At 40.3% G+C, this 16884-nt stretch overlaps 1 protein-coding gene across 6 annotated transcripts in view; it reads left to right on the top strand.

Moving 5' to 3' along the window:
• The window catches only part of SYT7 (synaptotagmin 7), a 289629-nt gene that overhangs the window by 160969 nt on the left and 111776 nt on the right, over positions 1-16884 (top strand). For all 6 annotated transcript variants that reach the window (XM_069965682.1, XM_069965683.1, XM_069965687.1 and 3 more), the window contains exon 3: positions 1499-1581. In XM_069965682.1, the coding sequence (XP_069821783.1) occupies positions 1499-1581 (83 nt within the window). The remainder of the gene's footprint in view (positions 1-1498; positions 1582-16884) is intronic.

Consider the following 16884-nt stretch of genomic DNA (forward strand, 5'->3'; position numbering starts at 1 on the left):
AACTCCTTGTGATGTGCACTTATGGAATGACTGTACTATTGATTATGATGGCAATTGCTATGACTCTTATATTCTTAAATTAGCTTTAGAAAAAGCAAATTGATATTGGATGCATTATGTAATATGTTGTGTATCATTGCCCTTTATCAGTCATTAGTTTGTCTGAAGCTTTAAAACAAGTATTACTGGAGGAAATTACTGATGAAACAAGCAAAGAGCATAGTCCAACGCAGAATAACTCTGAAAAAGTAGTCAACACATTGTAACACTATATACACTTATATGCAGGGTCTATAATAAGGGAGAAGCTTGTTCTTGGGTGGGTGAAGATGGAGTGGGTTTGCTCTTGGAAGACGGGGTTACAGCAGCTTTTGTGCATAATTTTGACTGAAGTCTCTGCTAAGGAGACTTTATAGCTATTGCTTGTTATCACTGTATAGCAATGTCTCCTTTGGTATTTTTTGTGGGGTATGATACAGAAATAATTCCCAGTTACATCAATAAGTTGTCCATGTAATGCAAGACAGGACAGGTCCTCAAGAGTAAGAGACATTTTTTGTAATTACTCTCCTTTTTGGCCAATATAAGGGAATCCTAAACAGAGGGCGACTCTTTATTAACTCCCTTAATAATGTAACCACTTCATATAACACCCGCCGTTCTATGACCTGGTCGGGTCACAGAATGGCCAGTGTTACTGAAGATCATCTCGGGCGGTACTGCAGTATAGGCCGGATGATCATTTCTGATGAATTTGGATGTGGACGCATCCGTGTGTGCCTGCATCCAAATTCCCCGCTGCACACAATGGAGCGTGCGGCCGGAGCCACACGCTCCATTGTGTGAACTGACAGGTTCTCTGCGGCCGCAGAAAACTGACACTTCAGTTTTCCGTGCAACCAGGTGGAATGAAGGCCAGAGCATATACTATGTGTATACGCTTCGGCCGGGATTCCATTCATTCACAATACATCGTATGTTTTGTGTAAATCACAGCCGTGATTTATACAAAACATACATTGTGTGAACATGGCCTGAAAATGGAATTGAATGGATTTACTAAATTTACTACATTACTAAATCAGTCACATATAATTTTATTTCTTTCTGGTTAAATATTACATATGCACAGGTACCCCCAATTTTATGAATTATATATCACAGAAACTCCATACTTGTGAATACTCTACTGAAAATGAAAAACCTCTCACCTCTCACCTCTCCCAGTAGAATTAACTATTTAGTTATACAACTTGTAGCCAATGTTTTGACAAGTCTTATCCATTACCTGCTGGTTAACATTTCACCTAAAGCTTGTTCTGCCAGGCGTGTATTGGGTCAATCATGGTTGCCTGCACACTATCCTTTGAATGACCTTAAGTCAACAAGTAAAGATGGCTGGTGAAGGTCAAGAATTCAGAGCTCTGTGAAAGTTACATAATCTTATGTAAAATCTATAGAAAATGTTTATGAACAAATGTCCTTTTACTGTTTCTAGGGAAAGCGCTACAAAAACTCTCTGGACACAGTGGGAACCCCGGACTCCAGTCGTGGTATCCGCAATGAGAAGAAAACATTAAAGTAAGTATACTTCTGTCTAGAAGAATTTTAGTAGTGCCTTAAATTAAATGGAAGAACCTAAAAAAGAGCCAGCCTTCCCGAATGACCTTAAGCATGCCCAGTCATTGGCTGTGGAACAAACCTACATGTCTTTTCCTCTTGTGGTAAAACAACCCCTTTCCAAATCCTGAGAGCTAACAGATGACATTGTGACAATCCTAACAAACATTATCCCAGTTAAAGCTTTACAGTATAATGAATGAACTTACACAATGAACTTCATTTCATTCCAGACCACAGGAGAGGCGTGGAATCTCCATTTCCATCTACCTGAACCCAATATTTTTGGAAATGTTCTAGCACCAACTTCTAAAACCTTGAATTACATCCCAACAGGTTTTCCACTCAAGTCATTTTCATATAGGTGCATACATTTCCCTCCTCTAAAACTTTCACATAACAACATGATCCCAAAAAACCTCAATTTCAAGGGGACTTGTATGAACCACGTGGTTGTACCCAGTCCCAGTCCATTTATTTTTTTTATACCATGATAAACTCAGAAAAAGAAGGAGGCCTTGAATCATCATGTTTTTATTTCTCCAGACCTTAGTGTTCTCTCTTTTTCTAGCACTTGTATATTTTGCTCCTCCAGGTTTTCTTTTTTTGTCGCCAATGAAGTAGAAATTTAGGAAGAAAAAAAAATCATCAAATAGGAGTTTTCGTCTCAGCACTTTCCATTGAGAGCTTTTGTTTCTCACCCTGCGAACATAACAAAAATATTCTTGTTATCTTTCTCGGCACTGAGTACAGTACAAAGTATTTAATCAGCTTTTGTCTAATCTTGGCTGATACTACTTATCCCTTCTATACACATATGGATGTTTATATTTGAGCATAATGGGTTTTACTGTGTATTAAGAAGCACAGTCATATTATTCTGGGAGAAACGTACATTTTTCTTCCATCTGCTTCATCGTTCTTACAAGTTAGGACCTTTGTTTTCGCGGCTTCAAGAGTCTGCTTTGTTATTAAAACTTGGATTATGAATTAGGAGAAGGGCCCATTAAATATGGTTCCATCCCTCTGGCTTCATCGTATATCTGACGGTACGGCTCCATGCTCTTAAAAGCATAAGAAAGCGGATTGTTATGACTATGAACAGGGGAGATATTTATCTCACTGTTCTTTGCCTCATAAAAATGTGTTGTTGAGTTTTCACGGTTCCTGTGAAATATTCTCTAGCTCGGTACTGAGTAGCGTTAGAAGATAAATCATAAGCAGAAGAATATCTATTCTCAACATTGTCATAAGTATGAAGGGATAATCTGTTCTGATTTTCAGTTGCGTGCTGGGCTCAGTGTATATCGTCATATTCTTAGCGGTTAGGCAATATCCTTGCAGGCAAAACTGAAGTTACCCACTGGTTTATATGCTTAGCACCTCCAGCTATTCCAGATATATATTTTTACTATTGATCGCTTTATCTACTATTACTTTGGTACTAATATTATGTATATTACTTTATTGTTTATAAAACCACACCTCCCATAGACCCCTTCTTCAATGGACTGTATTTTAATTTTCAGATCATATATTTTTTTAGGCTGTATCCACACTGCCATCAGGCTAGTCAGAACTAACTTAATTGGTTGTCCTGACAAAAATAGAGCAGCATGTATTGTTATTCCCATCAACACAATCAAATTGACCCTAATTGTGATAAAGTATACTATAGGCTCTGGGCTGCTCATAAAACTTGGGATTACCACCATCCCCACACACACACACACAGTAACTATAGTAGTGCTAAAGTGCTGTTTATTGTTTCAAATTTAATATTCCAATCACTACAGTTGGTATACACCAACAGATGGCACGAGACACAATATGGAAAAAGCCTTACTTTTCATGTATTTTTATCCTCTGATTTTGGTACAGGCCTCCCCATCCCATCAGGAATAGCCAACAGTGTAAAGTGTATGGGGGCCTCCTAAAGGTGAGCACCAGTTATCTCTCCCTTCCGGCCCCATCCTCCCCATACACAGGAACATTCAGAATGGTTGAGCATTCCTGTGTTCTCTATGGGAGGGATAATCTACTGCCAGAGATCACTGACTGTATCTTTTATCTCTCCCTGAACAAAGGGGTAAGGTGGTGATCTTCCATCACACCTGACCCCTATCTCCTCCGACATCATCTGTTAGTGGTCAGTCAGAAGTGCCCTATACACTTTATACCCACGGCTGGTATGGCCAGCAAAAGTATAAGGTATATGGGGACCTTGAGGCTGCATTCACATGGTCCGTGTTCCGCACAGAACATGGACGTGGAATGGGAGAACAGACTTCTCCTCCGCCCGGGCAGCATCTGTAATTAGATGCTGGGAGCTGGGGAACTGTACAGATATGCGCCGCACTGTAATGAAGTAGCCGCATATCTGTACAGTTCCCCCACTCCCAGAATCTAATTACAGATGTTGCCCGGGCGGGGGGAGAGGTCCATTACAGGCATCCACGTCCGTTTTCTGCGCGGAGCACGGAATGTATGAATGCAGCCTAACTCTTGCCTGATGATTTTGGAGTAGAGAAGGATTGGGCATGTTGGATTTACACTGTCTGCCCCTTTTCATTTTCGGGAAACAAAAACAACCCCCGGAGCTGTCTGACAGCAACTTACCTCTCCTCTCTACATTGGGATCAAGTGAAAGGTGCATGGCCACCTTAACGCGTACCTGTTCTTAGGCAGCTTTGCTCCTGCCACCAGGAGATTGAGTAACTATGGATACGTCCATGCCAGGTGGGTTTCGTTCATGAGCCCTATTGAATAAGAATGGAACTCGCTCATTGAGATTGATTTAAGACCAGTGCAACCTAAAAAGTGATGAGGTCTAGCCTATGCAGCCTTAGTAGTTAGTGTGAAACCTGGGATAGGTAAGTTTTTTTCTTGTGACAAAGTCATAAGAGTTGAGTAGAGAGGCCAACTGATCGGGCTCTGCAACATTCTCCAAACCCTAATGCTATGGCTGTATCCATGTTTTCCAGGACTCTCTAGGGCAGCATCCTAATTCTTCAAATGTTGGGAGTTCGGCCTTTCCGCTCAATACTAGGTGTAAGTTAAAGTGGGGTGGAGGATAGCAGTAACAACCCAGTTCCCGCTACCTATGCCCCATTCACTGTACAGAAAATCAGTTTTTAATTAAGACACTGCAATCCAAAGCTTCATTCCCTCAATGTATCTGTGCAAAACAGAGTTCAAGAGAGCGGTGAAGGTTTTATCATGTAAATTCCTTATACTGTACTTTAATATGCAGATTCAATAGTTTTTTTAGCACTCAGCAGAATTCTCAGGCACGGATTAATTATCTGGTGGAATCGTATGATATGCATTTCATATATCCAGGGGTTTTTGCCTATCTCTACTGCTTAGAGTTCTCAAACTGCAGATTTAGTGATTATTTTTTTATATATATACTGTATATAATTCAGATAAATTCAGTTTTTTATGATAGCTTCTAATCTAATTTAAAGAGGAAATCCATCTTTTGACATGTCATGGGCCCCAAACAATTATGAAAATGGAGACAATGACACTTTATAGAGTATAGTAGCCTACAAATGTTCCAGGGCTCCTTAGATAAGGAGATTTCTGCAGATTTCTATCTATATCTTCCAGCTTACCAGCTGATTATGTCCATGCCTTTCTCTCTCTCTCTCTCTCTCTCTCTCTCTCTCTCTCTCTCTCTCGGTCTGCCCTAGCACCCCCAGTTAGCTATCCAGATGATGCACTTTTGCTGATCTGCTGATGACAATCTGAGCATACTTTGAGACCTTTCATTGGCTTAATGGTTGCAGTACATCATCAGGAGTGCTGGAGTAATCAGGGTAAGTATACAGAGGTACTAGGGCAGACCTGAGCAGCAGCACTGCTTTCGGCAAGGTTAATGTGGTAGAGTTTGATATTTTATACAAAGCAGGTTGCATTTTGTAGAGTATGTTGGCCATACCTAGTTAACTTTTGGCTAAATGTTGCTTGTATATCTCCATATACAGCTTTTATTCTCCTTCTACCAGTTCTGAGCTGCTGCCTTCTGCTGAAGACACAAAAAACTGTGTGAAGCTTTTCTCTCCGTCTCCCCCTCTTCCCCCTTCTTTCCGGCTGATGTAAACAAGTCCCTGGTCGGCTATATCTGCAACTTTGTAGCTTCTTTGTAATGCTCCCTCCCAGCATTACAGAGTTACTACAAAGTTGCAGATAGGGCCTTCTTTACATTAGCAGTCTCGAAAGGGAGGGAGGAGGAGGGACAGTCGGAGAGAAAAGCTCACACACAGATTTTTCTGTCTTTAGCAGAAAGCAGGAGCTCAGAACTAGGGGAAGGATACTGCATAAATAATAAGTATGGAATAAACTTTTAGTATCACCACAGTCAGCGACATGAGAAATTATGTTTGAGCGGAATACCACTTTAAGTCAAAAAGTAGAGTGCCATTGACAAGTACACTTAAGAGCAAAAACCAATAGATCTCGATACTTAGCCACCAGTCTGTTCTCCTGCTGGATTTTTGAACAGATGTGTTTCAGCGAACCCATCGGTAACGTTTTCTAGTAAATGACACATGTTCCATGACAGCTGATACATACTTATTATATAAGCACAATGGTCTTATATAATAAAGGTAATGAACCTACAATTCATAGCCATTTCTTAATGTTACATTAGTGGAACCTCATGGCCTCGTTCCCATCCAATGATCTGAATGTGCTATCAGTGTCACATCTGTGATAACTAAGAAAAGTAAATAACATATTCATATGTGTCCATCCTTACCTTTCTTCTTAGTTCAACCTATCCCAAGAGGAGTGGAGCAAGATGACAAGATAGATAGATAGATAGATAGATAGCAAAGGGCCACAGCATACCAACTTGATGTGAAAGAGTGCGATTTATTCCACCCAAAGGTGTATAGATAGAAGGTTCAACATTTCGCTCTTGAGTCATTCTCAAGAATTCTCAAGATTTGCTAACTATATTTTGGGGATCCCTGGCCAGGGGATTTTAAACTGCAAGTACCTTCATCATTATTAGATCTGGATGTGCTGCTTTTCTTTGGACTGTCTATCTATCTATCTATCTATCTATCTATCTATCTATCTATCTATCCACAGCACATATATATGATTTTGCAATACTCTGCCAAGAGTTGTTTATACTCTATGTGTGGACATCTATTGGTTGTGATGTGAACTGCTGCCTATTGGAGTCCTTAACTGAACTAATGAAAAGCTAATGGTGGACACATCTGTAATTCAAAGACCAGGTGGCCACACTTTGCAGGCTAGGGTACTTTCATTTAGTGAAGTGTCTCTGCCTGCACTGATACTATTTTATACATTAAAAACACAATTAAATTCCAAAGTCTTACGTCTGTAACAATATCTGTCAAAACTTTTCTTTTTTTCTTCATGACCTAATAGGGTATTCTGACAAAAAAAAATATGGACGGCATATATATATATATATACATATATATATATATACATCTACAGTATTTATGGTGGTCTTCCCCCCAATCTGCCATGTGGTCTAATCAGTAAGCAGTCAGTCATTAAAGCCCATGATCACAAGTGCTGTCTATAGACTATACTAGAAAAGTCCATCATGCACAATTTGGCAGGCAATCCTACCCCCCTATTCCCTTTTGCCACTAGGCTATTGAGCAAAAAGGGACACAGATCCATTTGATGTGATTAAGTGGCTAATAGCATATTCTATAGATGTCAGAATGTGTGTGTTTTATATTAATAATAGACTACAAACTACATTCGCCCTTGACAGTCCTCTATTGTACGTTCACCATTGCAGCTTCAATCACTTGTCATGGACTGTGAAAACAAAGATTTTCAAGGTCTGCGCATTGAAGTTTAGTGTATCATAGTACATCAAGGATCTCATCCTGTTGTGCTCTTGTGCTAGGAGTGGGCTGGAATGTATAGTCCTTGTGTAATGATGTATATGCATTGTAGGAGGAAGACAGCTGTGTATAATAATGACACTGTATCAACTACTCATAAATGAATACTCGCTAGATATGAGCGCTGAGGCTGTCAGTGAAGGCAGTGCATGAAGAACACACAGCAAGGCAGGATTCTGACCTAACAGAGACCTTTTTTTACCATCACTAGTCTCAATGAGTACTCCATAAGCTACTGGGTGACACTTGTATTGCATTCTGAATACTTCTTGAGCAGGGGCATAGCTAGGATTCATGGGACCCCATAGCAAAAATTTGTAAGGGGCCCCCCTCCCCTACGCACAACACAAAGCACTGCACGTATATACTTTACTGCTGGTGCACTGATAACCCCTGACCTCTGCACGGAACTCTGCACATTTTCCTTTCCTACTTGATTGCCTGCTGGAGAACAGAGGTCAGAGGTTATCAGTGCAGTGAAGTGGATAACTCTGTCTTCTGCTTGTTAACCCTTTTTTTGTGTTGCAGCATGTAAGTAAACATTGGGTCACTTACACATTGCAGTACATAAGGGGTTAAGCAGAAGGACACAGGCTCTTACCTTCTCCCCCAGGCCCCCCTTCTGCATGGGCCCCATAGAAACTGCCTACCCTGCCTCTATGGTAGCTACACCACTGTTCTTGACTAATAGACTGCAAATGGTAAAGGGAGAGCAGCGTAGATGACAGGAAGGTCACCTTAGGCAATGCAGGGCATGAGATATAAGGATCTACACCCTTTGCCAATATGGACTTTAATGGACGTCTTGTAAGGGACAGAAACTTTTCTTAGATCCCAGTATTTAGAATCACCATAGTATAAGCTCTGCTTTGTGACTAATTTCTGTGCGCGAACAATTCCTAGAAAAACATTCAGCTAATATGAATTCCACTCACTATGGGCTGTAGGCAACATTATCCTGTATATCACCTTTCTAATGTGACAGACGTAGCTGGAATATATTAGTATTAAGTGGATCTTGTGTGTCCTGCCTGCCTGTGATTTCTCTTCTGGAGAAATGATTTGACCTTGAAATGCATATATCCATGTATTGACCCACAAACGACATGTTCTTAGATAGCACATTGGGAGGGCCACATCTCATCCTGAAGGATGTGAATGCTGGGACGGGGAGATAATATTTTGTACACTTACATTCCTTATTTCCCTATTGACGCTGCGTTTTCTAAAGCACTTGCTCTTATCGCTGTGCTCTCTACCACCTCCTTAGTTAAAAGCTTCTTTTGTTCCACTATGTCAAAGCAAGAGTTGGGATCAGATATGGAGAGGTGAGAGTGTGCCTGGGTTGGAATTGGAGTGGGGGGTTATTAATTAGGCTATGATTTCTAGAGGCATGTGGATAAAGGACATGCAGCTGCCTTATAGCACATCGATCCTTCTTCCTTTGTGTCCCTTGTGAAGGTCAAGCTGTCACTTTGTTCTGAATGTCTGCGTGTCATCAAGGGTCTCACGCTAAGAGCTCTCTACAAAAAGCATCCTCTGCACCTCATTTATATCTGCAACCAAGAGTGGTGAACACGGGGACAGCAGCAAACCTTAACTACCTCTCCTCCAGAGGGCCTATAGCATGGTTGTATGCAATACTTTGCCTCTCGTCCCCTTGAGTAACAAAAGTATACAGCCTACTCCAAGGCTTGGACCGTATCTGGCATGTTTTTACATTGTGCCATCTGCTGCCATACTTTATTACTCTCCCAGCAAATAATGATGACCACCAATTAGTAAGCAATGTATAGAAGGAAGCCAGGGCATCATGTTCATACAAAGCCTACCGCTTAAAAAAAAGGCTGAATCGAATGACATATCGGGATGTGTATAAATATAAGACTAATCATCTGAGTAACCATGTTGAGACTGGCACACAGTGATGGCATTTGGAGATGAAATAGTGACGGAGCTAACTGCTAAAGTCAAAGTGATTTTTTTATAACTGTAATAAAACAAAACAAAAAAATCTTTAACCCAAGGTTAAACAGGGTTAAACAAAAAAAAGACCTTAGTGATTTCAGAGGGCAGGCAGAGCTCTTACAACATCTGTCCCATTGTATGACATTACGGCATTAGTAATTGGCACTAACTAGCTGCAAATGAGGCTGGGAGGCTGAATTACTGCTCTGTGAATATGGAGTTCTCTCCTCATATGTATTCAGTGTTACACACTGATTTTAAATATACTTAAAGGGTCGGTTCATTTTATAAAATTATGTGATTGAAAAGCTGTGAACCTAAAAATTAACACAATTTCTAAGTAATTTTGGTCATCATTATTAGAGATGAGCAAACCTCGAGCATGCTCAAGTCCATCCGAACCCGATCATTCGGCATTTGATTAGCGGTGGCTGCTGACGTTGGATAAAGCCCTAAGGCTATGTGGAAAACATGGATATAATCATTGGTTGTATCCATGTTTTCCAGACAACCATAGAGCTTTATCCAACTTCAGCAGCCACCGCTAATCAAATGCCGAAAGTTCGGGTTCGGATTGACTAGAGCATGCTCGAGGTTCGCTCATCTCTAATCATTATGTTCCTTCAGTACTTCCTCTTGTTTACTGTGCAGAATGCATAAGGTTCACTACCTAACTGTTCTTCAATGTAAGGGGGCGGTCCAGACTACAAAACCAGAGTGCAGTACAGGAGTACAGTGCTACAGGAGACAAAGAGCTAATGAAAGTATATTACAAGTATGTTAACTGTTAAATGATATTGTCACCCCCCTTACTTTCGCTTCATTTTATCTGTGGACAGTGTCACCTGGGCGGGGCTTCACAGTAGTTTTGGCCCCATCTCCCTGCTGCTATGAAGCCCCGCCTAGTTGACACTGTCCACTGATTAAATTAAGCAATTTTAGAGCAGAAAGGAGATACAGATAAATTTCATACAGTTATATGTATTTAAGTGCAGCATCTGGATATTGAGAACTGCGCATAGAGTAAGGTGGGGGGGGGGGGGGGGGGGTTGGCAGCATTACTTGACTAGTATTTATTGAAGGGAATAACCACAAACAGCTTTTATTACCTATGCACAGAAAAGGTGAAATATGATCACTGGTGGTCACCACCACCAACAATTAAGAGAGCAGTGGCTAATTCACTGTCTATGGGGCTTACAGCATTGGTCAGGCATTATCTCCATTAGTCTCATAGTAGTGAATCGAGCAGTGACCACACTTGGGGATTGTCATTCTCTCCATCATTTGGAGTACATTCACATATTCCTCTTTTAAGAGGTTTTCCTGACAAAATATATTAATGAATTATTCCTCAGAACTGGTGATCCATTTTAAATTAGTGGGTTGCCAATAGTTGCATACATTGTGGAGTGGCTGTGCTGGATTAGTGCAGCTCTGTTTCCATTGAAGTAAATTGAAGCCAAGTTGCAGTAATCCAGCATAGCAACCAATGTAGGAAGCCATATGCTTTCAGCTCTGTCTCACTGCATACGCTGGCATGGCTCTGGCAAGCAACTGGTTGTTGGGGTTGCCGGGTGAGATTCATGACTTGTCCTGTGGATAGGTCATATGTATGCTTTGCCTGGAAACCCCTAGTCCTTGCTCATGATACATAGTATAGAATATCGGCAAAATTTAGATTTTCAACTATAGTTAAACCTCTAAAATCTTCAAAAGGCTTCTTCCATTTAGTATGCAGAGAATTGGGTTAAATAGGTCAGACCTCCACTGATCATAATGTTATGGCATCCAACATTTGAAGGTGGAAAAATCCCTAAGCTGGCCCTAAACATTAGATAACTGTCAAACTAACCAATCAATTTTGACAAAACCAAATGACGACCTAACATGTATGGTGGTCTCCCAAATCTCCACCAATGGCAGGCACGGGGCAGATATGACATAGATCAAATTTAATGATAGAGATGGCAATTGGCACCTTTGTAAAATTCCTTTAGCCCAATAATGATAATGAATTAGACTTTAGCGTTAAAGGAGGTGCTCACTTCTTGACAGAGGCACCATAAATCTTCACATACTGTGGTAAAAAATTTGAAATATGAAGGGCACTCACCATAAAATCCATACTTTTATTGAAAATCCAACATGAAAATGCCTTGCAGAGTAGAGCAGTAGGCATGGACATCAGTGTGACTGCCGTTTCGTGCACGTCAGTGAGCATGCGCACTGACGTGTGCAAAACGGCTGTAAGGCTGCCTTGAGGTACTGGAATCCTCGTCAACTGCTTTACCCTGCAAGACATTTTAATGTTGGATTTTCACTAAAAGTATAAATTTTATGGTGAGTGCCCTTCATATTTCCAATTTTTCTACCATGTGAAGGCAGATAAGAATAAGGCTATTGGATTTCATCGGATTATGGGAGATAAACCATTGCCAGAGCCCTTTTACCATCTATCTCTATGAAAATAACATGCATCTTTGGCACATGTGTATGTGGAATTACGAGAGATAGATGTCGCCTTAACAGACAGCTAACTTATGTGTATGGCCATCTTACCACTTTACACAAGGGCACAAATATAGAGGGAGACCATGTTGCCGTTATAGATGTACACCCTCGCCCATGTGGTCCCCTCTATTTCCCTCCATAAGCTCTGCAACATTATCCAACAATGGAGGTAGATGCCTCCTTGGAGGGGTGGAAAAAAACAGTATCAGAAGGGAACCACATTTGCGTTTTACTCTTGGTCCCCCACTACACAATATACTCCCCTTCTACTCTCATATGCTCAGTGGAGCTACAGCAATTAGGTTTGCAGAATGATCCATGCAGTACTAATGTGTTTATAATACATAGTGCCTTCTCGATAACTCCATACCCCGCTGTAAAACCAGCACCGGGCCACGGCAGCCAGAGACTTGGAGAGTTAATTTGTATAACACGATTATTTTTTTTATTCACACAACAGATAGAGTGCGATGTTATCGCTGACACAAGACATTTTATTTATTCTCCTGTGCAGTGACGCATTTGTTTTGCCACGAGCATCATTAAATACGGCTATTTTAGGTACAAATGGCTGCCCTCAGACACAGCAGATCAGCACTGCTTAATATCAATATTAATTGCTCCTGAGATTCCTGACCAGCTGCATGCAGGAGGCTGACATCCGCAGCTGGCAGAGAAATCCGGACAATCCATAGTTAATATGTGTGCTCTAGTTTAGTCATGCATCATAGTATATACCCTTGGCATCCACACAATGCCGCATAGAGGAGTTAAACATGGTGATTAGGGGGTAATGACTTCCTGGGTGATGTGTGAGCCTCTCCTCACAAATCTGATGGTACATTTTGCGACACAAGCATTATAGAGTCACTACAGCTCAGGGCCACGGAGAGAATCACTCTGTCCAATAATGGCTCTAAGCACCAGTATATCAAGGTAATAGAGAACCTACCTTCTTCTGTCTGTGAGAATTGATTGGTTGCTTGGATGATTAGTTGGTGGTTGGTTCATTGGTTGAGTGGATGGTTGGTTGGTTGGTTAGTTGGCTGGCTGGTTTATAATTATAGTACAAACTCATTTGTTTATTAGTATTTTATGTAAATATTATTTCTTGTTTTCTTGCTTTTATGCTTTCTTTTCCCTTTTTACATTGATTCTTGTCTTACAGATTTAAGGCGTGATTTCATTTTCTTTGACTCTATGATCTTTCTTTCCTTAGACTATCCTTTCAAATGTGTAGATTGCATGTAATCTGTATCTTGTAAGCCGAGCTGTCATTGCCGGTACGCAATTGTGTGACTTCAGGACCTATAATTTGCTCATTATAGATTATATGACACTATTCTCTCCTAGTAGTCTTCTTGTAGAGAACTCTGTAGAAGACAGGAACATTTGGTATGGCTGGACTTAAAGAGACTGGTATATCTGTAACCTGCAATATAATGATAATGGCCGCATTAACATAAACTGTTCTGTGAAAATCCTGCTAAGTATAATGCTTCCCTGCAGGTAAGGAATATTACACTAAAATGGATTTATAGTCATATGTCATTCAACAGCTTTCCCTGACTGCATTATGATTCATTACGACTGTAGAGCTGGTCATGGAAACTATTATTTCCTCATGACCTGATCTGTAATAAGAATAATAGATTTTAGCTACTTCTCTGTCCAGCTTGATAGAACAGAAGTCAAGGTATCCCTCTTCTCCCAATGAGTGATTAAAGTGTACAAAATTAGTCAAAGCGCTAAATCACTAAATACATTGGGGTTTTGGTAAAAAATAATAGATCCTTTATTATATGTGCAGAATGATAACATCTATTGTAAGGACATGGCTAGTAATCGTATACTTACAGAGCTATGAAAGCAACATTTCTCGACGTATCCTCTGGGCTATGGATGGGTAAAAGAGACAGCTTCATGGGGAATAGGGAGAATCCTGGCAGCGTGCCCTGCCAGATGTATCCGTGAAATCACAACATCCATACACGCAGCTTTCTTTAAATCTAATTGAAAATGTTCGGCTTTTACTGTGGCGGCAATGCTTTTCTATTCTTTCTGAGATTGACTTCTTGATTATTTGAAAGTCATTTACACAAACACAATACATATCTGTTTAATGCAATTGATAGTCGCTGTTGTGTGTGAGCATGTTGCTGCTTAAAGCGATAGCTTAGACTGCCAACACACATAGAATCCCATCAAAAAACATGTACTTGATCTTGGGAAGAAACCTAAGCTTTGTGATCAAAGTGCCGTCATAGTCAATTACTGTGCCGCATACATTCCATGGTTATAGTATATGATGAATTTTAAGTCATGTTCAATACGTTTTCCTAAAAATTCTGATAATTTCTTTTGATCATATATGATCCTATTGGTATAATCCTAAGGACTACCTTTCTGCTCAGGGGCTCGGGAAAGCTTAGATTTATAAATGAAAGATAACATGCTATCTAACAGTGTCAGCAGTTTGTAACTTGAATTGCAGCTTGGGGTTACACACTAGCTCAAAGTATGGACAGTTAGGAAAGAATCCTTAGAGGGCAGCTCCTGCAGGCTGCAGATAGGGAGGAGAGCAAACACTCAGCAGTTTGCAGTTGAGAATCATATAGAATAAAGAATCAGGATTCTTATCAGGCTTCTTGTAAGATCAGAGAGAATGTAAAATTCTCTGACACAGGATGTTGTGATGGTTGATTAGTGGAAAATAGCCTGGCTTACTTTCCTGGAAGACATTATTACACCACACCCAGCTTACCTAGTATGACCAAGGGCTCATGTAGCAAATGCATTGTGGGATGTCTTCTTCTAACCATGGGGATTTAAAAAATTAAAAATAACAATATTGGAACTTTAACCAAGCCATTAAAATGGGCTGTAGAATATCTTATTGTTTCAATATTTCCCCCAAAGATGAGGCTTCTACCTCATATGGGTTCTTTAGCTTTTCTCTGTATCTACTACATGGTACTTTGTAAACCTATGTTATGAATTGTACTGTCCCTGACACCTCTGTGGCTTTAACTGAATATTGTAATTAGAGAGTTTGATTGGTTTAGGTGATACCGACCATGACTGTAAGCTCTTGAGCCAACATATTGCTATTGTTACAGTCATTGCGCTCATGATTAGGATTAGTGTGGTTCTTAAAGGGTTACTGAATAGTTTATATAAGTCCTACCCACACAGATTTAATGCAGGACACATGGGTTATAAGAACCAACACCAGACTGAAGCAAAAAGAAATATCCTTGCATTATTGCAGAAGAAATCAGTCAGTGTCAGACACGCCACAGAACATTAATAGAATGATTGAATCCTGGGGATTTGGGAATATTTCTATAGCCGTAATAGTTAAAAGGGGCTCCAGTGACTGCAAGGTTCCAGGCATTCATCCTCACCATACAAAGATGGCATTGCGGAAACCACTGTGTGTCCTATTTTTTTGTTCCAGAGCCATAGACCCGTGTAATGCTGTCAGCTGGACTGCAATGATATGTTATAAAAGGTTTGGATAAATACTGATCTTTCTTTTCTGCTAATGGAATTGGCAGGGAATTTGTATGGGTTTAGGCGACTTATATTATCAAATATCCCTACAGAATTTTCGGTAATACATATTTAGCATGGGGTACATTAGAATAGGAAAGAGTTTCTAATGCAAGTCTTCTGAACTGCCCTTTTTGACTTGGTAATGAAATGAGAACACAGCCTTTCAAGTTTGGATTCTCTTTGTCTTTGGAAGACCTGTGGTACCCACAAGAGATGGCGGGACTGCAGCATTAATTATGGTACAGGACAGGGAAATGTCCACAGGGAGGATCTGAAACGCCGGTAGAATTTTCTGTACAGTTTGACTTCAAAGCCTCATCTAGTGTGATCCTGACAGGGCTGAGAAGTAAAAGCAGGACTGGTCTGTAGTCAAGGCTAATCATCTCCAGAGCCAGATACAAAGTGTGGGGCACATTCAGCTTCCTCAGGTCCATCCAACAAGGACTGTGATCCCTCCGCTACAGCCCTGACAGACCAAAGGGACTGAGATCTCATATCTGTGCTCAGTATTGGAGACAAAACGCCTACAGCTTCACAAGCAGGTGACTACTGACGGGTCATGGTTAATATCAGCAGAATTTGTAGAACAGGACCGCTCACTTAACTCTTAGTGATATAGTAGTATTTTGATTTTCCTATAAGCCCTTGTATGTTTTACGGAAGTACAGATTATTCACATTATAAAATAAAATTAAGGGTAGCTTCACACACACCGTATCAACAGATGTTATAAATTATTTCTATTTTCAAAACTCATGTCTTTCAGTACTTATCCGCTGCTGTATGTCCTGCAGGAAGTGGTGTATTCTTTCCAGTCTGACACTGTGCTCTCTGCTGCCATCTCTGTCCATGACTGGAACTGTCCAGAGCAGGAGAGGTTTTCTATGAGAATTTGCTAAAGTTCTGGCTAGTGCCTGACACAGATCTAAAAAAATTTAATTTTGGAGTATTCCTTTAGGTTACCTTTCTGATAATCGTTGCAAAGTCTATGACCACAGTTGCAACCAATTTACATGTTATGCATCTTAACATAGAAAAAAGGAGAATGTAGTAACTTTTCAAATAGCCTTGATTAACTATATCCTAGGTGTTTCCATGGTTACAGACTACAGACTACAAACAAATTTGATGTGTTCTGATGCTGTAATTATAATCCTTTCTATCTGTTGTCTACTTTCTGTTACTCAAAAAAATAATAGCCTATAAGGCTGCAGTATTACACAGACAACACTTTTTATAACTACCTTTTTAGGTTTAGGCCAACCACAGAAAAAAAACATTACTACATACAGCTTTCGTGACTGAACATTGT

The sequence above is a fragment of the Dendropsophus ebraccatus genome, chromosome 4 (assembly GCF_027789765.1).
Source record: "Dendropsophus ebraccatus isolate aDenEbr1 chromosome 4, aDenEbr1.pat, whole genome shotgun sequence".
In the NCBI taxonomy this organism is placed as follows: Eukaryota; Metazoa; Chordata; class Amphibia; order Anura; family Hylidae; genus Dendropsophus; species Dendropsophus ebraccatus.